The 26109-nt window shown below is 42.0% G+C and overlaps 1 protein-coding gene across 1 annotated transcript in view; it reads right to left on the bottom strand.

The window, feature by feature from the left end:
* Window positions 1-6285: 6285 nt before the first annotated feature.
* The window catches only part of LOC124475705 (choline O-acetyltransferase-like), a 29641-nt gene continuing 9817 nt past the window's right edge, over window positions 6286-26109 (bottom strand). The window contains exons 6-14 of the mRNA XM_047032498.1: window positions 17452-17629; window positions 17185-17354; window positions 16944-17044; window positions 16728-16856; window positions 16363-16485; window positions 16095-16236; window positions 8414-8476; window positions 8136-8273; window positions 6286-7017 (exon numbers count right to left, since the gene is read on the bottom strand). Of these exons, the coding sequence (XP_046888454.1) occupies window positions 6760-7017; window positions 8136-8273; window positions 8414-8476; window positions 16095-16236; window positions 16363-16485; window positions 16728-16856; window positions 16944-17044; window positions 17185-17354; window positions 17452-17629 (1302 nt within the window). The 3' untranslated portion in view covers window positions 6286-6759. The remainder of the gene's footprint in view (window positions 7018-8135; window positions 8274-8413; window positions 8477-16094; window positions 16237-16362; window positions 16486-16727; window positions 16857-16943; window positions 17045-17184; window positions 17355-17451; window positions 17630-26109) is intronic.

The following is a 26109-nucleotide window of genomic DNA, read 5'->3' as shown; positions in this document are numbered from 1 at the left end:
GACAGTTTTCCACTCCGCCGACTTTCTTTTGTCGCTAAAACCTGATGACAGGCCCTCAAAAAGGACACATTTTCTCGCCTCCACACTCGGTTGTCAGAGCCTCAATCTCACAGTCACCGTATTTCGGTATAAACGCAGCGGAGTTTAACGTTCATTTTTAGTGCAGCGTTTATTTGAGGGCGGCGTTTATTCGAAGAAATACAGTAATTCAGACAAAGAAATGACCTCAGGAGTGCATTTACTGTCCATCTGCATATTCATTTAGGGGGAGGAGGCAAGGCGGGGTCAGTGGCTCGTTCACGTGCGGTCAATCTCATGTTGATTGTGTGATTTATAAAGGAAAGGTGCGCAGACCTGGCGTTCGACCGGTTTTATACATGTGAATATTTCTGTGCATAAGTACTTTTCGAGAATTGGCCGTACGCCATCTTCTGGTATGAAAGCTGCGCAATCCTTTAAACATGAGGCCCCTGGTGAGATAATTGCTGATGTTCCCCCTGAGGAACCTGAAGCAGCTGATCTTCTCCACTTCAAAAAGTGGGTAAATCAACTCAGAGTTCAGGGTTAGGTTCACAGTTTGTTTAACCCGCTTTCTGGAATACCCCCCTGGACTAAAGTGCAGCATTTGACATTGTCTTAAGTTTATTGTTAACTATGTTGGGTCCCTGGTATGGCACTCCAATGGTTTATATCATATTTATCTGACAGATCACAATTTGTCCACTATGATGGTCGTTCATCAAGGAGCTCCATTGTAAAATTCAGAGTACCACAGGGTTCTGTCCTAGGCCCGTTGCTTTTTTTGTCTACATGTCACCTCAAGGAGTTTTTATTTTAAGCTCCAGAGTGAATTTTCAGTGCAATGGAAATTACATATGTTGTAATGTATATGTCCCTGAAGCCTGGATGACTTCCACACATTCTAGAAACAAGTGTCTCTGCGATAAGAACATGGTTGACAAATAATTGTCTACTACCTAACTTGGATAAAACAGTTGTTTATTTTAGAACTTAAAAAGGGTCCTGAGCGTAAGTAAGTGACATGACTACATATGTTGCATATGGAACAGACGTCCCGCTTCAATCAAGGAGGCTGACACCATCTCAACATTTAAAGCTGTTGGTGTCGGTGCAGTTTATGGGCGTTTGTGAATCCCTCTGCGACATTGCTTGTAAAAGAGCTATAGAAAAACTATTTGACTTGATTTGATTCTTGGTTTTCTATAATAGTATAATAATATAGAAATATAGCTGCAAGCAGCAATGTGGTGGCCAAGCAGGTCAAATGACCCAGAAGAAACTTTCGACATCTAGTGACTGCGGTGTACCTGGCTTCCTTTGCAGTGGCTTATAGTCTCGCTAAACAGAGAATCAGAGACATGACAAGCTTGTCAGCTTTGGCTGGATTTGAACCTCTAACATTGCCAGGACACCAATTTATCCCAGTGAGCTATTCTCAGTGCTGGGAATTACTGTGTTCAGTTACTATATCACAAAAAAGTAAGCCATTTCTCTTGTGGGAAGCGTTGTCAGATTTGTATCTGACAACGAAGTATAAAAAGATGTAATTCAGTCCATTTTGACATGTCAAGGTGATAGTGGTCTGAAAATAATCTGTGCCAAATTTGGTGAATATTTGATACATTTTGAAGGAGGAGTACATTACATCTACAGTTATTCATTTAGCAGACGATTTTATCCAAAGCGACTTCCAAGAGAGAGCTTTACAACTCACTGATAATAACAACAACAAGATAGCCCCAAAGCATTGCGGGTAGCCAAAACAAGAAGCACACATTGTGAACAACCAAAAAATAAGTGCCAAAGGGAAGAACCATAAGAGCATGTAGTTAAGCAAGTTACAATTAAACAACATTAATCTCTAAGTGCAAGTATACCTGTAGAAAAAGCAAGCAACAGTAAAAATAAAAATAAGATTAACAAAAATAGAATATTTCGCAGCGAATACAACAGTTTAAATCAGTTACCACTAACCAACAAGAGCAACAAGTCTCTAAGCAAGAGTCATTGTGATCCTTGAGGAAACTAGCATTGGGTTCAGCAAACCATTCCTATGTACCGTTGTACTCCCGGAAGTAGGACAAACTTTTTTTATTAATTCATTCAAAATGGCGGCATCAATTCGGCTGGTATCACAAGTTAACATGTGTCAGACACGGGATCGCCCCCTTAGAGGTTGGAGGACACATATCTATAAAGCACAATAAATCTGACTCTTCTTGAGTATAGATCCCCTGATATTGAAACATTATCATTACCATTATGAATATATTGTTAGACAGCTACCGTGGCATACCTGGCTTCACTAAACAGATAAACCAGTATCATGACTTAATTGAAGACTGTGGCTGGATTCAAACCTATGACCTTGCACTTTAGAGGAACCTGTCTTATCCTAGTGAGCTATTCTCACTGCAGGGATATGCTATGTTCAGTTACTGTATTTAAAAAGTAAGTAGTTTCTCCTGTGGGAAGCGTTGTCAGATTTGACCCAAGTATAAAAAGCTGTAATTCAGTCCTATTTTGACTTGTCAAGGAGATTGTGGTCCAAAAATGATTTGATTACAGGTCCATGAAAATAGGAGCAACGGCAAACAAGGAGTTCAAAAAAGTATGTTTTTATGAAAATTCCAAATGGCCGACGCCCAAAATGGTGGACACGGGACAATGTGATATATTTCGACTTGGTATACCACGCAGAATCAGAAAAGACCAATCTTATGATTTATAACAAATCTGTTCAGAAGTTATGATGCAAGAAATCCAATGCACACAACAGTCATGAATCCATACTAGTGCTGTCAAACGATTAAAATATTTAATCGCGATTAATCGGATTAATGTCATAGTTAACTCGCGATTAATCAATTAATCGCACATTTTTATCTATTCTAAATGTCCCTTGATTTCTTTTTGTCCCATTCTTTTTTCAATTTTAAAGCTCTTATCAACATGGAAAAGTGGTTCGGAATGCTTCGTGCAAATTTTTTTTTTGAAAACAACATTGCAATCGCCTGGCTTTGACGAGGGGGCGGAGAATTCGCATGAATCGCATCAGCTGTGTGCTTGGCCATCAAGTGGTATTTCAGACTGGACGTGCTGCGATGATAACTCAGTTTACAACAACAAAACACACAGATCACTTTGGTCTTGTCAATGGAACCATTTGGCAACTTTTTAAAAGTAAACTTTCCATTTAGAATCTTATTGGCATCCATTTCGGCGTCTCGCGCTCGCCATCCACTCAAAACGTAACGTTAGCCTACTACCAGAGAATGTGTAATATCCGTAAACGGGCTCTGCTACTACTCTTTAGCCGGCTCGCAAGCCAAACAAGTGTGTGTGTGGCGTGCCTGTTGTTTTATTTCCGGTCTAGCTAGATCCGGTGTGGTGTTGTAGTCTTTCTAACGTCGGTAATTGTTGCAACAGCATGTGAAAAAAACTACAAAGTTTGCTAGGCCAAAAAGAGCGTTAATCGCGCGATAAAAAAATTGACGCCGTTAATTTGGGTTTGCGTTAACGCCGTTAATAACGCGTTAAACTGACAGCACTAATCCATACACAAAGTTTGGAGTCAATGCATCAAAGATTCGTTAAGATATGACCTCACTTCCCTTTTTCCGTATCAGTTGCTGAATTTGATTGGCTGTAACTAACAAACGGTTGCGAAAATCAAAGCTCCAGGGGATAACTTTTGTGAAGCTTGGTCTGAAGATCATCTGTGGCAATTTGGAAGAAGATTCAACAAGAATTGTAGGAGGACTAGCGAAAAAACGTTTTATTCATTCAAAATGGCGGAGAATCTATATGACTGGGTATGACATCATATGAACTTGTATCGATCCAGGGAATCCAATGATACCTCATTTTGGAAAATGCGGCATATGGTTCAAAGGTAACGCGTGTAACACACCTTCAACTTTGACCCATTGGTGGCACTAGAGGGTTGGAATGGGAGACATGAAACTTGGAGAAATTGATGAGGGGACTGGTCAGAGTGTGCCACATTTCACAACTTCTGACCTTGCGGTTCTAGGGGCTGCCATAGACTCCCATGGCAGAAGAAGATGTGTAATAATAATAATAAGAATACATTTGGAATATAATTGTTTTTTGAGCTTCGCGGCTTGGCCACCAATAAGTTCTTGAAGTGTCCTCATTAGTTGGCTTTTCTGGCTGGAAAGCAGGTTGAGGAAATGAATAATCTACCAAATTGAGATGTCTGCATGCCGGTACAAGTACTTTTATCTATGCCTTTCAAATCGAAGTGGTTATTGGGTAAAGCCAAGTCTCAGCCCTTGACATATAGCCTGAAAAAAAGAGTTTGTTCTTAATGGGCCTTCACTTCTCACCCAATTAGGCTCCAAGACTGTGTGTAAAAAATGTGGCCTGATAACATCTTCCCTAGGTACAGCTCATTCACAAATGCCAGAAGGCGTATTATCAAAATCCTTTGTGAAGGAAGCAGACTTGCTGTCTGCCTTAATTGAAAGATTGTAAGAATGGCTGTTAGTGGCATGTGGTGGTCTTTTCTCCAAATTTCCTTTTTAAATGTCAGGGTTGAATGCTCAAAACACACAACAAAAAATAAACTAGACTGGTTTTCCAGATCCAATTCTTTAGTAAATGTCATGCTCAATTCAAGTTTCATTGAGGTTCGCATCATGACTTACATTTCAATTGCAGAGATGGATTATTAATAGTGGAAAATAAATTTTACATAGCCGGTTTTGATTTTGGAAAGGTAGAGGTACAGTAATTGACTATTGGACAGACTCACATGGCTACCTTGTTACGTGGTCTATTTTACCTGTAAAACCTGTTTTATGGTAGTAATGATTACAACTACAAAGTGATTATCTGGGACAGAATTTGAGTCAAATACCCATTTGAACATAAGATTAGGTACAGTTGGATCCTCAGTGCTTGTTTACCCCAAGATGTGGAGTTTTTACACTATTACTGTTGCCAACCCCCGGCCACTTTTCCACTGTGTGGTACTGAATGCATTTTTTTGGGGGGGGAAAGATGCCTTCCTTCCCCGCACTCCTGTGTCTCTGAGAAATTAGATTGTGCCTAATGTTGTAAAATACTTGGTTATATTTTCTGTACTAACATCCAAGGCACAATGAAACATGACAAGCATGACTCTTGACTTCTCAGAGATTTTCTACTGGCTATCAGCGTAGGAGATGAGAAAGGGGATGGCTCACATCCCTGCTGTCGATAGTAGACAGCAGGTGATATTTTCTGTTCCTGTGTGCCGCGTGGCAGACACTGATCAACACCAATGTTCCCACAACATGTGTCTTCAGGGCGTACTTCCTCTATTGATCCTGGCACCAGGACCTGTCACCTACTCAACACACGCAATGAGTGGCTTCCAGCTCCACTTTGGTAGTCTGTCAAGTCAAGAGAATGTAGACTGGTGTAGAGTTATTGTTGTTCTCAGGTAAGTTCACTGGTCCTGGTTGGTTTTAATATTTTTATAGCGTGTACATTGTGACATTAAGGAGAGAGGGTATTTTGTCTTTGTTGTAGGTAAAGTTTGTTGATTAAGTGACATATCACACATTTGGTTTTGTATGTGATTACATGTTTTATACAACCCTATCCACAATATCTGCACACTTTTTCCAAGATCCAGTTCTCCAGTGACTTTATTTGGAATTGTTTTTTTATTAATCCCTCTGTCTGATAGAAGAATGTATTGGGTCATGTCTGAAGCATGACAAAATACTGTGCCGTTATCTGGTCACTTGGGTGACCTGATTCAGTAGTTAAACCAATTGAAAGAATCTGGTGTCTTTGTATACATAAATCTGGTGTCTTTCTATACATAAATCATGTTATGCCAGGAAATCGAGTCCATCTGTTGCAAAGGGGGTTAGAAAAGTGGCTGTACATCACACAGACTGACGAATGTAAATCTGTCCAGTTGTCCAATTATTGTTCAGTCAGACAAGTACCTTCAGTCCTGTCGCCATGTCCTGCTGATCAGCTGTTTGAGAAGGTGCCTCATTAGTATGGTTTTTACTTCAGCCCTATATACATATATTGTCGAATACATTGTTTATTATAAATTATTGTTATTATTTGGACACAACTATTTGTAAGAGTACAGTAGTATTCTCTAGAGCACAAAAAGTCATATTTATTATATGGTACAATACAATGCAGATTGTGGATATAGTTTATATAGATTTTCTATATAATGATGAAACTACATTTATGAACAATAAAAAATAAAATAATGTAGCCAAAGCTGAGTACATTCACTGAACTTCCATTTACACTCAAATGATCTACGAACGATCAAATTACAAGCTCCCCTATCCTATTCAATATAATATTAATGGCCACTCTACTGCATGACATGAGCTTAACAGCATCTCAATAGAGCTACACACCATCACATTATACAATACAAATGTGTTCTCAACAGACACTATACACACATTTTTAAGCACAGAGTTCTGAGAAGTCTAATAATGAGACAACAACACATTATCCACATCTACATAAAACACTCAAAATGTTGAACCAGTAAAAACATTATTTTACTGAATCATTGTTTTACATAGCTACATACATCATTTCATACAATTATTAAGGCTGTGTTTGTTTTGAATGTTATCCTGAAGGATAACATGTAATTGCATGAACAGCTAATACACACAAGGCACTATTACTATTATATTAGTGTGAAGGAGGGAAATGCTGCAGTCTCCTGTGGCTTTACTTCCCTGGATTCTGGGGCTGGTTGGACTCGTGGCCGGGGGGTTTGGGGCCAGCGTTGCTCCTATTCCACAGGTCCCTGATCTCCAGCAGCCCCTCCTCCAGGGCCTTGACGAACATGGTCGAGCAGGTCTCCTTGCACTCTTTGAAACTAGACACACAGAAGATGATGTGGTCCGGCTGGGGGTTGTAGCTGACTCCATAGCCATTGGGAACCACAGGACCATAGCAGACAAACAACTCCTCTGTAGTGGGGACCTGGGGAGGATGAGGGTCAAAGGCTTGATGTGTGCAAAAAACCTTTGGCAATTACTTAAATATATTGCTGTGAGTTAAAATCTTGCTGTAGAGAACTAGTTCTATTATATTGTTAGATAAAATAACGTATTTTCTTGAACTCTGACAACACACACATTGTAACTATTGTTTCAGCCTGATTTCATGACTAACCCAAGCCTACAATTTTCAATTCATCAACAACTGGTAGCTGAATTAAATTAGTTTGATGACTTATTTTTGAAACACTTGAATCTTCAGGGGTCGGGGGCCAGATAGCTGAGTGGTTAAGGAATCGGGCTATAAATCAGAAGGTTGCTGGTTCGGTTCCTGGCCGTGCGAAATGACGTTGTGTCCTTGGGGGCAATGTCCCTACTGTACTTACTGTAAGTCACTCTGGATAAGAGCGTCTGCTAATTGACTAAACACAAATGTAATCTTCCTGTCCACTTGCTGTCTGGACATATTCAAATTGGTCTGGCTTGAACCGATTGACTGAGGAAATGCAGAACAGCAAAGCACGTCTTTTCACATAAGGTTGGGTGTTATTACAGTTACAAACATATTTGGTATTTTTTTCTTTTGATGGTGATATGATAACACACTCTGGCAAGCACACTCTGGCAAGCACCCCCAAATAGTCTGTATCACACTGACATAAGTATTAGCAGTTTTTTCTGTTGGAATGCCGGTTTCCGGCTCGCTATATCCATATTGTTTTGGCTCGTGAGAGCTAGCTTAGTGCAGCTCAGTCAGCTCAACATGGCCGACAGTTGAGAGCAAAGTGAGCATGCAAATTATTTTTTGAAAATGTCTAAATGCTTATCCAAACAATGTCAATCGAGGCGCTGCACTCCGTTGGATTATAAAAAGGACTATAAAAAAGGATTATAAAAAGGACATCTGCAAAATACGAACTTTGCCCTGTTCTCAAGATACTCGTTAGAAACTAAACCCATTCTAACATAAACACAGATACACAGAGATTCCTGTCATTTGTATAGAGTTTAAAGTGTTGAGCTATTTAAAAGTATACAGTTTTTCTGCATTTTCAGAGAAAATGGTAGATCAAACTTGCAGTGGGTGAGATTGATTCTCACCTGACTAGTGGAAAGAACAAACTGGTTACTGGCTAAATATGTCTCATCCAAGAAAACATCAGGCTCCTCCATCTTGAGTTCCTTAGCAATCTCATGAAGTCCAAGAAGATGATTGTCTATTGCCAACCCTGTAATAGCCTGAAACCACAGATACATGCAAAAAAAAATAAGAAAAAAAAGAAAAGGGTGGTGTGACTTCTGGATATAAGAAAGACATGAAATATTGTATTAGGTAGGTACAGGTAGGCACTTTATTAATCCTAAAGGGAATTACTTACTGCAATAGTGTAATTAGTCTGGGCACTGATTGCATCCCAAAACCTTTTCATTTTTTCTGAATCCTACATTGTGAACACAAAAAAGGAAGCATTAAACTGACATTTAAAATTATCCAGAATATTTTTGAAAATGCTGTCGTATTTCGTAGGGATATCATCTGTTTTTAGACATGGGGGTAGTAAGGTGAGGGGGTGGGCTGCAACTACCGGTGTTACGTCCCAACCGGTTCCCAATTTAACTGGTTCCCCAGCTGTGCGTGCACCTATCAGTCTGCCTCTATCACCAGATTCGTCACAAATTCACAAACATATTACTGGCGATTTTCAAGTCGGGTCTCATATTTGCTGCGGCAAATATGAAAGTAGGCCTATAGGCTTCGTGCACACTACATTAGGCTACCATTCGCAACAAAATAAATGGAGACAAAATAAAACATTTGCAGGCTCGCATGAAGTGGAATTTGATTGCACTAGAGCAGGGGTGTCAAACTCTGGCCCACGGGCCAAATTTGGCGCAATACCAAGAGACAATACCAAATTACTACTAGAGCTGGCCCGCCGGTATTATACAGCGCGTTCACCGCTAATACTACGAATCCCGTAATGCTCCGCTGTTTTCGCGCGCCAATCAGGACAGGACCCAGAAACGCTCTCTCCTCTGTGACAGTAGTCATAGCAACATAGACGCTACAACCAGAGAATGTCTAATAAAGAGAGAACTCCCACCAGAGCCTGTTTAAGGAGAGCCTGCCCACTCCCTATTAAGCCCCATTGTACCGAATTTTGTTGCAGTTCCACCAGAGTTCCACTGGGAGTGATCGCGGTCGAGTGCAAAATGAATGGGAGTCTATGGAGCTAAACGGCTAAATTTGTCTCTTTAGCCTGATTGTGGTTGATAAATCTCAGATTTGATTGTAGTTTTTGCATGTTCAACATAGATTACAAGTCAAAAGTTGAATTAACGAGTACTTATGTCCTTTCGATTTCTTACATGGTAAGTCGTTGTGGCCCATAACACGCTTGTATTCTGCTAACGAATGCTGGTTGGTTAGTGAAGGACTGACTACGACCAGAGATCCCGCTTGATGTCATCCGAAGCAGAACCAGAATGTCTGAGCATTAGCAACATTAGCAACAAGCCAAAACTATTTCTAGCATGTGTATTGACAGAGAGAGCCTAACCTGTCAGCTGTGTTGTCAATGCCTCGAGAGAAAAGTGGAAGTAACCAGAGCTTGCCGTCAAGCAGTAGCTCTGGTTGTACATTGTGTATGACGTCAATGCCATTTTCCAAGGCTTTTTTAGAACAGAAAGGCGACTTTAAAAAATCCAACACCCCCAAGTTTCCCGAGAGTGAGAGTTCTCTCTTTATTAGACATTCTCTGACTCCCACTCTCGGGAAACTTCTGGGTTCTGAACTGGTTGCAGTTCCGCTCAAGTTCCATATGAGGGCGCTAACGGTCGAGTGCAGAATGAATGGAGGTCTATGGAGCTATACCCCTCAAAATCCACTTTTCTCAGGATATAATTTTTTGTCTAGTAATTTGAATTCTGAAATTGAAAGGGGAGGCTAAACAAATACACACCACTGGGTGTTAGATTTTTTTTAAAGTCGCCTTTCTGTTCTAAAAAGCCTTTGAAAATGGCATTGACGTTACACACATCGTACGACCAGAGCTACTGCTTGACGTCAAGCTCTGGTTACTTCCACTTTACTCTCGAGGCATCGACAACACAGCTGACATGTTAGGCTCTCCCTGTCAATACACATGCTAGAAAGAGTTTTGGCTTGCTAATGTTGTTGCTAATGTTGCTAATGCTCTGACATTCTGGTTCTGCTTCGGATACTATCAAGCGGGATCTCTGGTCGTAGTCAGTCCTTCACTAACCAATCAGCATTCGTTAGCAGAATGCTAGCGTGTTATGGGCCACAACGACTTACCATGTAAGAAATCGAAAGGACATAAGTACTCGTTCATTCAACTTTTGACCTGCAATCTATGTTGAACATGCAAAAACTACAATCAAATCTGAGATTTATCAACAACAATCAGGCGAGAGACAAATTTAGCTGTTTAGCTCCATAGACTCCCATTCATTTTGCACTCGACCGCGATCACTCCCAGTGGAACTCTGGTGGAACTGCAACAAAATTCGGTACAATGGGGCTTAATAGGGAGTGGGCAGGCTCTACTTAAACAGGCTCTGCTACAACTGTCAGCGAACTAACCCTTCCCTTGCTGAAAAACTCAGTGTTCTCGCCGCTGAGTTTAGCCGGCGATTTGCCGACTTCGATGCCCAGAAATGCAAGTTTGAACTGCTTAGTAATCCCTTCGCAGTTGATGTGGAAAATGCACCAACCAACATCCAAATGGAGCTGATTGAACTCCAGTGCAACGACACGTCAAAGTATGATGCTGTGGGCGCCGTACAGTTTCCACGGTTCATCCCTCACACAATGCCTCAGCTCCGCACCCGAGCTGCTCAGATGCTCTCCATGTTCGGCAGCACTTATCTATGCGAGCAACTTTTCTCCTCGATGAAGATGACCAAAACAACTCACAGGAGACGTCTGACTGATGAACATCTTCGCTCGATACTGAGGATTTCTTCAGCTCAGAGCTTGATCCCAGACATTGATGAACTAGCATCCAAGAAGAGATGCCAGGTATCTGACTTGGGCACATTTGATTAGACCAGTGTGCAATAATTACCGTTTTCTTTATGCACTTTTTCTTGCTACAAGGCATGGGCTTGATTGGTGGATTGATTTATTATCATTTTATTTGTACAATTATTAGCCAGTGGAAAAAGTTTATTTTGGTATTTAAATCAGAAGGCTCCAAATAGAAAAGAGGCATACCATTTTTATTTAAAAAAAATTTATTTAATAAATTAATGCCATTGATGTGTTTTTTCATTTGAAATTCGATTTTGCATGTCTCCACTATTAAATTATATATTGTATGGTAATAAGCGATGCTTGTTCCATATTCAATGTTAAAGCAAAACTTGGTTAATTTGTTCAATGTTGGCCCGCGACTTTGTTCAGGTTTTACATTTTGGCCCACTGGGTATTTGAGTTTGACACCCCTGCACTAGAGCAAAAATACGTGCGCACCAAAGTCCATTGATTTACACTGCGAGCTATACCAGCTCACAAAATGTAGCTAAATCGTTGGGTATTTGTTAACTACGTTAGCCTTCAGGTAACATTTTGATTTGGCTCCTTCTGATTCAACTGGTTCCCATAGACACAAATGTAGGCTACTATGCACGTATTTGGGGTTGTTTCGAAGCAGTAGCCGTAGTTTCCACGACATCACAGCTCCTTCTGACACCACATATAAAAAATTCATACTAAGAACGTTGCTGCTAACCAAGACAATACGATCAAAATACACATAACACAACATGGAAGCATTTGTTTCCTATGCAATTTCGTGTAGCCTATGGCTGAGTGTTTCTTCGCTATAGCTTTTGAAATCAATTCATTTCATAATTGTATATTCTGAACAAATGTAGTGAGCACTACATTACAGCCATTCACGCATAGTAAATGGAAGCAAAGAAAATAAAAGATTCGAGTGGGATTTGATCCCATGAGAAAAAACACATGCATTGCTATAATCCGTTGCAGTACACCGCGAGCTACTGAAGCACATGAGTGTTTCAGGAATACAGTCACAAATTTGTTAACTACGTTGGCCTTCAGGCAACACATTGTTTTGGTTCTTCTGAATCAAGTAGTTACCGTAGACACTACCCGAATGTAGGCTACTTGGAGTTGTCTCAAGGCAATAGCCTCATTAACCACGATATCACAGACCCTTAATGACACCACATATTGCGAAACACTACTACTTATGTGAAGCACTACACATGTTTGTATGAAGTAGCCTATAAACAACTATTACATCTAACATCCAGGTAACTTTTGGGCAGGGGCGGATATAGAAAAATGGGGTGGCAAGAGGGTGGCAGCAGATTTTGAGGGGTGCCACCCCATGGCAGAAGTGTATATGCTGATTTAATCTCAGTCATATTAATCAATGTTTATTTGTAATCAATGTAAATTCAAATGGCTGCTAGGTTTTTCGGCATTCAGGCTGTATACGTTTTTACCCCGGTCCCTAAATATGACATGGCGCCTGAACGGATGTACAAATATGAATGTCTGTTGAATCTCGAATATAAAACTGATTTAATCTCAGTTTCAGTCGGTGCAGTGGGGAGGATGGGTTGGAGTCGTCTAGTGCTGCATTCACTTGTAGTGGGATTTTAGCAGGCCCAAACGTAATTCGCGAGCGCAGAATTCCGACGAAAACCTGCGGAATTTCAAATAGAGGCTGTCTGAGGCAACATTTCAATAAGCTTGTCAACTCATATTACATCTCTATTCTTTCAAAATATTTAACCTGTAAACAGACACCATTGTCACCGGTGTAGTACTAACATTCAAACTGGTTGTTTTGAGAATGAGCGCGGGTCCTAAATCTATAGTAATGCTGCAGAATGTTGTTGCCGCAAAAGGCTAATTCAGCAATAAGAACAGTGCTATCTGGGGAATGTGCGATTTAAATACTATTGTATATTTACAATTCATGTATCCTATCTACGTGTTACGTGTATTTTGATCGTATTGTCTGGGTTAGCAGCGACGATCTTAGTATGAATTTTTAATATGTGGTGTCAGAAGGAGCTGTGATGTCGTGGAAAATACGGCTATTGCTTCGAAACAACCCCAAATATGTGCATAGTAGCCTACATTCGGGTAGTGTCTATGGGACTAGTGATGTGTCGTTCGTGAACGATTCATTCATTTTGATCCTTACAAGGAGGAGTCCTCTCAAAGAGTGATTCGTTAATTTTCTCATGGCCGCGCATCGGGAATGTTGCATAGGCTTGTCCAAGTAAACAGAAATGATTCGTTCATTTCCCGACTCGGTCTTTCTATGAGTCTTTGGATCATTTTTCACGCGACCTGCATAGGCTCTGTACTGGTAGCTAGAGGAACGATTCGTTCATTTCCCGACTCGGTCTTTCTACGAGTCTTTGGATCATTTTTCACGTGACCTGCATGGGCTCTGTACTGGTAGCTAGAGGAACGATTCGTTCATTTCCCAACTCGGTCTTTCTACGAGTCTTTGGAGAATTTTTTCTCGTGACCCGCATTGTATTTTGTAGTAGAGGAAACAGTTTCGTCATTCCCTTTCGCGTGGCCGCTGTTTTAGTACGTTTTTTTGTTTTAGTAAGACGTGAATGATATTCGCTCAAGTCATCATACTGACTGGTTTAGTTATTTTCACGTTACATTTACACTTACAGTTCAGTGCAGTGTCATTGTTTGCCGTGATAATTAAATGCTAGTGTGACAATAAATGACAAAATCATACAAACTGTCATGATACATTATTTGAATGCAGGAATTTCTTTTGAAATAGTATCTGATGCTGCACATCAGATACTATACTACTAACCTACATAAGAATATGATACGTCTTTGCAGTGGACGGATCCCCACCCCATTGAAATGAACGAATAGGTGCGTTCAAAATGGACTGCGGCTGCATGAAACGACCGGCGAGAGTGGCCGCTTGCAGTCGGGGAGGAGTTGAAAACGGCTCTGTGAAGTCGGACATTTCAGCGTCTCGTGGTTTGCTGCGTTGACGTCAGTCACGGACGATTAAGCGCTGTTTGCTTACTTTACTCTATTTATAATTAAACGTAGTCTTTCCGTTAGTGAAGAGGCGGAGTAAAACCCTTTCTTCCATAAATGTTTAATTCAATTCAACAGTTTGGTCCGGATTTGAGCATTGGTGAAACTGAAGGTGTCCGAATATTACAAAACACGCGTCAAAGTTGTCGTGTGTGAGTCTGGCCAATCATGAAATAGCTGTGTCGTCACTTGAACCCGTGCAGTTGCTCTTGAGAAAATGCGCTCGGCTACACAGTCGGCAGTTCTCGAATCGATCTCACGTTACTTTGATGGCTACGTCACAGTGACGTGTCCTCGGCGCCTTCTCAAGTCGGACAAAAAGTCTAACCAGAATTCACTGTTTCAAGTCAGCAGCCGGCTGCAGCGCCGCATGAAGTCGGGTCATGTCGAACGCACCAACTCGAAAAAAGATTTGTTCATTTTACTGAACGAGATTCAAAGAACCGAATCAGTAAAAGTATCCGAACTTCCCATCACTAATGGGAACCTGTTGAATCAGAAGGAGACAAATCAAAATGTTACCTGAAGGCCAATGTGGTTAACAAACACCCAACGATTTAGCCAAATTTTGTGAGCTGGTATAGCTCGCAGTGTAAATCAATGGACTTGGGTGCACATGTATTTTTGCTCTAGTGCGATCGAATCCCACTTCATGCGAGCCTGCAAATGTTTTATTTTGTCTCCATTTATTTTTGTTGCGAATGGTAGCCTTATGTAGTGCGCACGTAGCCTATAGGCCTACTTTCATATTTGCCGCAGCAAATATGAGACCCGACTTGGAGTTAGATTTATTGGAGTTAGAGTTATTATGGAGTTAGATTAGTTTCATAATTCAAACAAACAAACGCAACACGATTCAAACAAACTTAACACGATCCAAACAAACGTAACACGATTCATACAAACATAACACGATTCAAACAAACAAACGTAACACGATTCAAACAAACGTAACACGATTCACAAATGTATTTCGTGATTCACAAATGTAACGCGATTCACAAATAAATGACCCTATTACATTTGTTTGCAACCTTACAAACACAAGTTACAAATCCCTGCATTCGTTGGTGTGAATCCCTGCATTCGTTGGTGTGGATTTTTGGAACTTTCCTGACGCGCTTAGATTCACAAATGCATTTTTTCTAAAAGATATCCTCTGCAGCCTATCAGATCGTCTCTTCCAATTTTAGCCAATCACATTAACGTGTCTATGTGGACTTCAACAACCTGCCATAGTGACGGACATCGTCTCCTTCAGATCACGAGCAATGTCGTCTGGTAGCATGTAGGTGAAATATTGTTTGTTAATCTTATTAAACCGATGATCATACATGATTAAATATTGTTGAGAATGGCAGGATTCATGTTTAGACATTTTCCGTGTTTCCTAGGCTAACGCAGAGCCCGTCTACCCATATTAGACATTCTCCGGTGATTGGCTAAAATTGGAGACATCTGATAGGCTGCAGAGGATATCTTATAGAAAAAATGCATTTGTGAATCTAAGCGCGTCAGGAAAGTTCAAAAAATCCATACCAACGAATGCAGGGATTCACACCAACGAATGCAGGGATTTGTAACTTGTGTTTGTAAGGTTGCAAACAAATGTAATAGGGTCATTTATTTGTGAATCGCGTTACATTTGTGAATCACGAAATACATTTGTGAATTGTGTTACGTTTGTTTGGGTCGTGTTAAGTTTGTTTGAATCATGTTGCGTTTGTTTGTTTGAATTATGAAACTAATCTAACTCCATAGAAAATCGCCAGTAATATGTTTGTGAATTTGTGACAAATCTGGTGATAGAGGCAGACTGATAGGTGCACGCACAGCTGGGGAACCAGTTAAATTGGGAACCAGTTTGGACGAAACACCGGCACTGGTTTCATTTAGGCAGACATGGTGAACCGCAATATGGGAGATACTCTGTAATTGGGACCTAGGTAAGAAAAATTGCTCACGGAGAGGGAATCCTTTTCATCTGTCATAGCTTTCACAAAGACTAGAGCCTCTAGGGTAGCGGAGCGAATGTTGTCCACCCTCCCGTCTCGGAAGCGTCGAATAGATGCACTTTCGTAACTGGGCACGAGTTTCCCGTTGCATCTGAGCACGAAGCATAGGATTTTTGATTGCTGTTCTAGCCCCTTTTCATGGAATCCATAAAAAACTGATGTTTTGATATGTTTTATAGCATTCTTTCCTGCCTAATACTATATAAATATTGCTTACCTGTAAAATGCAAGTTGCAGGGCAACTTGTATTAATGCATCTGGACTCATCTTCTGTTTCTTGATGAACTCTTTTCCATAAGCCTTGAACTTATAGACATCCAACTCAAGATTTTGAACCAGACTGGTGCCCCAAAAAGATAGACCCAACTAAAGTCATTGGCCTGGTTTCCCAGAATTGTTGAGAAGCTCTTAACAAAGCTCTTAACGTTCTTAGCGTTCTAAGAGCGTTCTTAGAACGCTCTTAAGAAGCTCTTAGCGTTAAGAGCTTCTTAACGAGTCTGGGAAACCCGGCCATTGTGGTTAAGCAGTACTGTTTGATACATTAATACAGTAAATTATGTGTGTATTTGTTTGTCACCATACCTCTGGAGCCTATTTGCGGAGACAGCTAAGAGTCCTTGGAGGTAAGGGGTGCATTTCCAGAGAAGTCTCCTGGGAGTACATAGCTCTGTGACACTGCCAGCCCTCGCTAACTTTGAGGAACTTCCTGACCTGGAAAGATCATGATCATTATGTTCAGGGAATACAACAAACTCTGCATTACTCGCCTGATGTATAAACACAGTACAAGATACTTACACAAATTTTAGAAGATATTCACTGCATTGCACCGGGACAGCCCCCTCAAAAGGAGAGTGTTCACATAACAAGCCACAGATTCCATCCACAGCTACGACAAACTAGAAAAGAAGACTGTTAGTTTATTGCTAAATCATTGATTGTCATGTGAGATTGCATACATGTATACATAGAATAAGGAAACACTTTCTCCACCCTCCCATTTAGTACCAGGGTTGTAGTGCCGTGGTCTGGGTTGTACCTGTATTGGCTTGTCATACCAGCGGTTTGCTCCATTCTTCTGGGCCCCCCCACCATGGAGCATCAGTAGGCCTCTGTTGGTTACACTGGGCTCCATCCCACTGGCGTCATCCAAACATAGCACACACAGGCAGCTCTCAATCACTCCCATTGACTCTTTGTTGAGTGGATCTAGTGGTAATAATAGACTTCAAGTCAGTTAATTGGCTAGGATTGTTCTTTCAGATGTTCAGATAGGATTCCAATATGGCTATAAGTGACAGGACACCTTTTATGAGTACATCTCTGGCCTGAGCCCATTCAGTTCTCCCGTCCGAGGTCAGCAGGCCAAATGGAGGAAGCTGATAGTTGTCGTTCACTGCCATTTTGATTATTTTCTCCAGTTGAGATAAGATGTCAAATTCATTGAGTTGTTTGTTGTTTGCCACTACATCCAGCTTAAAGAACTGCAGAGAAAATATTTAAGTCATCCACTGGTATTATATACAATAAAATAACTGTCATTGTTGAATGATTGACTAATGATCTGGGGGGTTTAACAAGTACAAAAAAAAATATATTAGGGCTGTCAAGCAATTATATATTTAATCGCAAATAATCGCATTATTTCACATGATTAATCGTTATTAATCGCAATTAATCGCTAACTAGTTAATCTGTTAAAATGTTACCCCAATAAATGATAAAAAATAAATAAAAAAAACATTAAAAGGGTGTACTTACTAGGTCTAACTGGATGATAGTGTCCATATAACAAGTTCAGATGGAACACAACTTAAATTGTGAGGGAGTTTTATTCACTCACAAACTATACTGCTGTAGCTATAATAAACATCCACAAAATTAGACTTCTGGAATATAAAATACATTTAAGACATGTTGTCTCATAGCCTACTACGATATCCTGCTCCATAATATTCAAATCTCACTCAAACATACTTCAGATACTTAAGCAACCACAGATTGACCTTAATATTGAACAATACAGATTCTATTTTGTTGAACCCAGTCAGCTGCTCGCTTTTCGAGTGTTGTCTGCCATTTATTACCGGAGCGCCATTATTGCTGCTGGTAGCTGTGTGCTTTGCTTGTTAACTAAACTCAGCCTGACAGTCAGTACACACAGCCTAAGTTATATTCAACCGCGCCGTCTCGCAACTTTTTGAAATGGAACTTCCCATCTAAAAATCCCTCTCTCCATTATCCAGCTACCGTCGGCAGTCGAAGTCATGTGACGACAGGTGATTTTCAGGGTAAAAAAGAAATCTGTGTAATGACACTTTTTTTGTCGCGTTAAAGTAAGATTGCTTTAATAACGCGTTAACGCAATAACTTTGACAGCCCCAAAAAATATACATAATTGAAAACTGTACTGTGTCAGCCAGTAGGACTCTCAATCACAGTGGTACAAAGCTTGTTTAAGAATTGCCGATGAAAAGCCCACTGGATAGCAAGTGCAACAAACAGGAATGTATGTCAGAGCAAAACAAACATGGCACCTCTGTTACCATAAACTGCCCTTGCCTTTAGGAAGCTTCTCAGAGAAAGAAGCAGATTCAATTGGCCGTAATTTAGTAAGCAGTCTATGCCTTTGCAGAGATGGACTCGAGCTGCAAATTGACCCCATAGGGGTGTAACAGAACACAGAAGTCACAGTTCGGTACCGTGGTTTTGGGGTCAAGGTTCGATAGCAACAAATTCCAAATATTAAGTTTCTTTTCAAATCTCTCTCTAATAATGGCAGGAATCTGTGTGTGTGTGTGTGTGTGTGTACAAATAAGAATGGGTTAAGTTTCCCACGATCCGCTTAAATATCCTGTAAAGTGGAATTGAAAATTAGTTTTAAGTTCATCACACCACAGAAGAATGTATTGTTTACTACCCATCCAAATTCGAATTAAAAAACCCCACCGACAAGTTTGTCAAATAAGGCTTTGAAATTGTGAGAAAATCATCAGTCTTCTCTGCTTGAGACTGGGGGGCGTGTCGCCTGAAGGAGTAGAAGCTCCACCCCCTCAAGTGTATTGAATTTAGCAACAACAGCTACACTAGCTAAATCAATTGCAGGTTTCAGAACAGCCATACCTGCAGTCTCTGAGTGTTTTATGTGTTAACTACTTGCATCATACCAGCTGAGTAACAGAATGCAACCGTCTGTGATCTGACGTAGATCGGTCGCTGTGACATAGATCGGTCGGGTTTTGGCTCCGCCTATACAAAACCTGAGCTGAAAACGGAAGCAGGGCTACCAACTCTCACGCATTGGCCGTGAGGCACGCATTTCAACCATTTCACGCTCTCACGCCACACCTTGTATATCTCACGCTGAAAAGGCAACGCCAACCAAGTAGCCCTGTTAACGTTGTAGACAGGGCCGGGGTGGGTAATCGGGAGAGTTCCCGGTGGGCCGCTTCACTTTTGGGCCGGTCGAGGATTTTTTGCTGTTGATTTGTCCCCTTAGTATTATCTTCTCTTAAAGTAGGCTACACACTTTCCACATTCTGACACCTCAGCCTCTGCATGGGTTGTACCATGTGAGGGAGTTCTCCCCTCCCAAATAGAGTTGGTTGGGTCCATAGCCTGTCTTTTCCAAAAGGTTTTCTCAGATAGGCTACAGATAGCTGGGCCGGGGGGCCCTACCGTAACAATACGCATCAGCGAGGATGAATGGGAGCAGGGCCGGAGTGATGGCATCAGTAGACAAGGTTTTTTGATAAACGCTATGTTTGTTTTACATAAAGCTAAATTAAACTATTTTGCGCTCCAATAATGGCCAAAACGCTCGCATTACGTGTGGAAGTCCCTATCTTGCATCACATCAAACCCATACGTCCTAGGTTTGGGCTAAGCCCATCATTTTTTACAAAGTCCGTGCCTGATTAACACTCGGATCGGATCGTTAGCAGTCTCAAAAAATGTAGCAATATAAAATATTATACGATCCCTTTCTGTAATCATGATACCCCCCAGAAAAGTTCACTGGAGAGGGGGGGGGGGGGGGGCGGGGGGGGGGACCAAATACCAAATCTCACTCCAAGGTTTTTGCAAAAGTTGGCAGCCCTGCGGAAGAGATAGGCCTACTCCGGTCTCACTCCGTTTCAGTGCGACATTTTCGCGCTGTGCACATGTTTTCAGAAACTCATTTCACACGTATATAATGTACTGAGAAGCAAATACTGGAATTTGCTTTACAGGATCTTTACAACCGGGCACTCTGCAAAGTTCATATTTTGCAGGTGTCCTTTGTATATTCCAATGGAAGTGCAGTGCCGGATAAGCAGTGTTTGGATAAGCATTTCAACATAAAGTAATGAAAAAATAATTCACCGCCAGTTTGCTCTCTTTGCTCTGGACTCAGACATCTTGAGTTGACTAATGCTGGGTACACACTAGATTTTTTTTTGTCTTATAAGATTTTCAAAATGAGGACAAACAAATCCTAGATTTCACCGTTTTGCTCCCCCCACACATCAGGATTTCTGACCTTAAATATTCAACATGTTGAATATTTAAGGAGTCCGAAATTCGTGTCCGAAATGTTCGCACGTAAAAAACTAAATACGACCTCACATTATGTCAATTGCGCTTACACACTGCCTGAAACTTTCGTTTGTCCCAAAAAAGTTTGGATCGGGTTCGATTTTTGGCGTTTTTCGCATCCATAGCCACTATTTTGAGAGTTTTTTTACAATTCAGAGACTGTACAAGCGATCGACAAAATCCAGAGTAGCGTCTGACAAATTGATACACTTGGTCTCGCAGCACAGAGCACACTGTATGACAATCAAAGTGCGGATTATAAAGACGCCGAATATAAGAATAGGTTGTGGCAGATGATTTCGGAACAGCTTGAGAAACAGGATGGTAGGTACTGATTTTAAAGACAAAGGGTGTACGAAGGTTTATACAGTATTGTGTTCAAGTTAGCTAAACAATAGCTTGTTGCTAATGCTCATTCATTCATTGGTTGTCAATAGTGATAACGTAGTCCCAACCAGGGTGTATTAATTCAGTTGCTACATACTTGGACTTTTAATAGAATACATGCAATGCCCTGGTCACCTAAATGACTGCAATAATCTATATAACAATATATCTGTTATTTTATAATATATGATTTTAGATATTATGAATAAATGATTGTCATACATAGAGTACAATAATGTACCTTACATGATGTTAGTTGAGGCAGTGAAGAAAATGTGGAGAAACCTGCGGGACACGTATGCCAGCTATAGGAAAGAAGGACAGGGCAGAAGTGGACAAGGGGCCAACAAAAAAAAGAAATTGATCCATATGGATGCAATGCCCTTGTTGCAAAATTCCTTGGCAAGGAGAAGGTAATTAGGTAGTTAATGAGTGGTTAGCCTATCCAGAAATACACCACAGAAAGCTTGCAGATCATTTCATGAACCTATTTTCAACAGGTCAGATGGTAATATCCAGGTGGATTATGATGATGATGAGGAGAATGGAATAGGGGAAGATGGTAGAACGCAGACAGAGAAGGAGAGTGACAGTGTACTGATGGAGACAGAGAGGGCAGCAACTCCCAGCTTCATGGGAAAGGCTGTGTCTGCCACAATAACATGGTTGATTTTTCCCAATTCAGGCGCAGATGGGAGCTCCAATGGGGGTGGAACATTCAGGGTCCCACGCTGGAGGGCCCACCCATTGCAGAATCTGCGAAAATGCCGCTGTCACTGTTCCCACCTTTAGCTCTCCACATCGATGGCCAGGAAACAGTAATCAGCATCTACTAATGCGAGGAGGACGATGGAAAAGGTGCCTTTGTAATTTTAAAAAGGTAACCCGTGTTTGCAGGGGCCTCCATCTTGACATGCTTCCCATCGAGAGCGCCGATACAATTAGCGAAGTTCCACCTCTCATTCAACCTCCACGCTGTGTGCTTCCAGATGTCCTCTGTTGGAGTTGGCATGTAAGTGTCCTTGAGCTGCAGCCAGATTTGGTCACAGGTCTCCCTCACAATCTTCCTTACATGTCTGATGCCCAACCTAAAACTGCTGGCGATGGTGGTGAATAAATGCCCAGTGCTCAGATACCTAAAATGATGTATCCTATTATTATAGCACCCAAAATAATGGTGTTGTATTGAATGTTTGTTTCAATACTGTGTGTGTGTGTCCATACCGTAGACATACTGCCAGTCTCTGTTCACGTTCGATTGGTTCACGGAAATTTGTGGTCATTTTTTTATGTGGCTCCAGTATCGCTAGCAAGCATTAAACTGAGCAACTGACATTTTGAGGTACATGTTACATTTCTCAGGATAATTTCTCAGCTCCTTGATAAGGAGGTGAGACTCTCCTTCCTCTATGTGCATTCACAGGATTGGATGGACCCAATATTTCGTATTTCTCCTATTTTTTTTCTCTTTTTAATAAGAGAGAGGGTAACAAAACCATCCTCAGTGCTTGACGAATCCATTTAGTATTTTTTCAGTTTTTTCCCGCAAACGTTTAATAAATACTAGAGCTGTCAAACGATAAAAATATTTAATCGCGATTAATCGCATTAATGTCATAGTTTACTTGCGATTAATCGCAATTAAATATTTTTATCGTTTGACAGCTCTAGTAGATCTATTCTAAATGTCCCTTGATTTCTTTTTCATCCATTATTTTGTTGAAATTGTAATGTTATCAACATGGAAAAGTGGTTCGGATTGCTTTGTGCAAATGTTTTTTTTAAATTGAAAACAACATTGCAATCGCCTGGCTTCGACGAGCGGGCGGAGAATTCGCATCAGCTGTGTGCTTGGCCATCAAAATTGTATTTTAGACTGCACGACGTGCTGTGATGATTACTCAGTTCACAACGACAGAACACACTGATGACTTTGGTCTTGTCAATGGAACCATTTGGCAACCTCTTAAAAGTATACTTTCCATTCAGAATCTTATTGGCATCCATTTCGGCGTCTGGCGCTGGCAATCAACTCAAAACGTAACATTAGCCTACTACCAGAGACTGTCTAATATCCGTAAACGGGCTCTGCTACTACTCTTTAGCCGGCTCGCAAGCCCAAACAAGTGTGTGTGGCGTGCCTTTTGTTTTGTTTCCGGTCTAGCTAGATCCGGTGCGGTATTGTAGTTTTTCTAACGTCAGTGGTTGTTGCAACAGAATGTGAAAAAATATACTAAGTTTGCTAGGTCAAAAAGAGCGTTAATCGCACAATAAAAAAATTGACGCCGTTAATTTGGGTTTGCGTTAACGCCGTTAATAACGCGTTTAACTGACAGCACTAATAAATACGCATTGGATTCAGTGTGTGGAAGGTGTCTGTGCGTGACACATTTTTAGGCTGACGAATATGAAAAAACGCATACGAAAACTTCTGACTCATTGTGCAAAGGCCTTAAGACATGAACAATATTATTTATGTCTGTGCGATACAGAAAGACTATTTTACACATTAAATACTGGATAGCTAACTAAGAAAAATACTATACTTAAAGTGGATGGTTTATTTTAGTAGATGTAGCTGGAAGGTTATAATCTGAACATCATTATGTGATGCTAACTATCAAAGCATGCTTAATTGTTCTTTATAGCCCGCCAGGACCGCTAGCCGACTTTGTGGAGGAGCTGGACATGCTCCTCAGCATCCTCCCGGATGATGGAACCCCCCTGATAGTCCTTGGGGACTTCAACATCCACCTCCAAGGAACGCAGGCCGTCGACTTCTTGTCTCTCCTGGCTTTCTTCGACCTGACGCTGCTGAGCACACCGGCGACCCACAAGGCAGGCAAACAGCTAGACCTCATCCTGACACGTAACTGTATCACTGACTTAACCTCTGTAACCCCACTGCACATTTCTGATCACTACTTTATCCAATTCTCTGTCTCTCTCCCTCCAACCCCTCCTACCTCCCCTCCCCTTGTAACTTTCCGGCGCAACCTCCGCTCCCTATCTCCCTCCCATTTCTCCTCTATTGTAACATCCTCCCTCCCATTGACGAGTTCTCGTCCCACCCAACTAACACTGCCACCGACTCCTTGTTAAGAACTTAAATTGCATCACTTGACTCTCTCTGTCCCCTGTCAACCATGCCTGCGCGATCTTCTCCCTCCTGCCCGTGGCTTACGGATGTTATTTGTGAAGAACGGTCCACCCTTCGGGCAGCTGAGAGGAGATGGCGCAAGTCCAAAGACGGTCTGTACCTTGATAAGTATCACTCCCTCCTTAAATCTTTCTCTTCTCACATAACTGGTGCTTAAACCCTCAACTTTCTGACCAAAATTAACTCTGCTTCAAATCCCCACAAGCTTTTTAACCCACCTCCCCCACCCCCTGCCTCCTCCCTGACAGCAGACGACTTCTCCTCCTTCTTTGAGAAAAAAGTCACCGACATTAGCAGTCGGTTCCCTAAACCCACCTTTATTACCCTCTCACCCTCCACGACTGACCCAACTAAATGTGTAAACTCTTTCTCTCCCCTGTCCGAGGCAGAGATCTCTGACCTCATTCTCTCTCATCGCCCCACCTCCTGTCCCCTTGATCATATCCCTTCCCCTCTCTTTCAAACCATCTCCCCCTCCATCATAACTTTTCTTCTCCATGTCCTAAACTCCTCTCTTACCTCCAGCACCTTTTCCTCTGCCTTCAAACAGGCCAGAGTTACCCCTTTAATCAAAAAACCCTCCCTTAACCCTGCCGTCCTCCAGAACTACAGACCGGTATCACTGTTACCCTTCTTTTTAAAAACAATTGAACGTGCTGTATCTAACCAACTGTCAAACTTCTCTCTCAGAACAACCTGCTTGACCCCAACCAATTGGGCTTCAAGACTGGCCACTCCACAGAGACTGCCCTCCTTTCAGTCACCACTGCCCTCCAGTCTGGCAGAGCGGCTTCCAGGTCATCCGTCATCATTCTGCTGGACCTTTCTGCAGCGTTTGATACGGTAAACCACCAGATCCTGCTCTCCAGACTTTCTGAGATGGGCATCACCGGCACTGCACTCCAGTGGATCTCATCCTACCTGTTGGGAAGATCCTACCAGGTCTCCTGGGGAGGCAAACTGTCAGGCCCTCGCCAGCTCTCCACTAGTGTCCAACAGGGCTCCATCCTTGGCCCCTCCTCTTCTCTCTGTACACCACCTCACTTGGACCAATCATCACCTCCCATGGCTTCTCCTACCACTGCTACGCTGACGACACGCAACTGTACCTGTCGTTCCCCCCGACTGATCCGGGGATCTCAGCTAGGATTGAGGCCTGCCTCACAGACATCTCCGCCTGGATGACCGAGCACCACCTCCAGCTGAACCTCCCCAAAACAGAACTTCTCATCATCCCGGCTAAACCCTCCATCTCCCATGATCTGTCAATCACCCTGGGATCCGCAACGGTGACCCCTTCATCCTCTGCCAGGAACCTTGGGATTACCATGGATGATGAGCTCTCCCTCACGGCCCACATTGCCGCAGTCTCCCGGTCGTGTAGATTCACCCTCTACAACATCCGGATGATCAGGAGATACCTGTCTGAGCACTCCACCCAGCTGCTAGTCCAAGCACTGGTCCTCTCCAAGTTGGACTACTGCAACTCGCTGCTCGCTGGTCTGCCAGCATGTGCAACCTGCCCTCTTCAGAGGATTAAGAACGCAGCGGCCCGCCTGGTCTACAATCTACCCAGACGCTCCCATGTTACCCCGCTCCTCATCTCTCTCCACTGGCTACCCATCAAAGCCCGTATCAGATTCAAGACCCTGGTACTGACCTTCCGAGCAGTGAACAGGACTGCACCCGACTACATCAAGTCTCTCCTGCAACCTTACACCCCCACCCGTCACCTAAGGTCTTCTTCAGACAACCGCCTGGTGTTCCCACCGCTCAAGACCGCCCGGTCCCAACACAAGCTCTTCCCCTGCCTGGGCCCCCAATGGTGAAACCAGTTCC

The sequence above is a fragment of the Hypomesus transpacificus genome, chromosome 13 (assembly GCF_021917145.1).
Source record: "Hypomesus transpacificus isolate Combined female chromosome 13, fHypTra1, whole genome shotgun sequence".
Lineage (NCBI taxonomy): Eukaryota > Metazoa > Chordata > Actinopteri > Osmeriformes > Osmeridae > Hypomesus > Hypomesus transpacificus.
The sequence above is the reverse complement of the archived record's forward strand: the minus strand, read 5'-3'. Positions and strand labels throughout refer to the sequence as shown.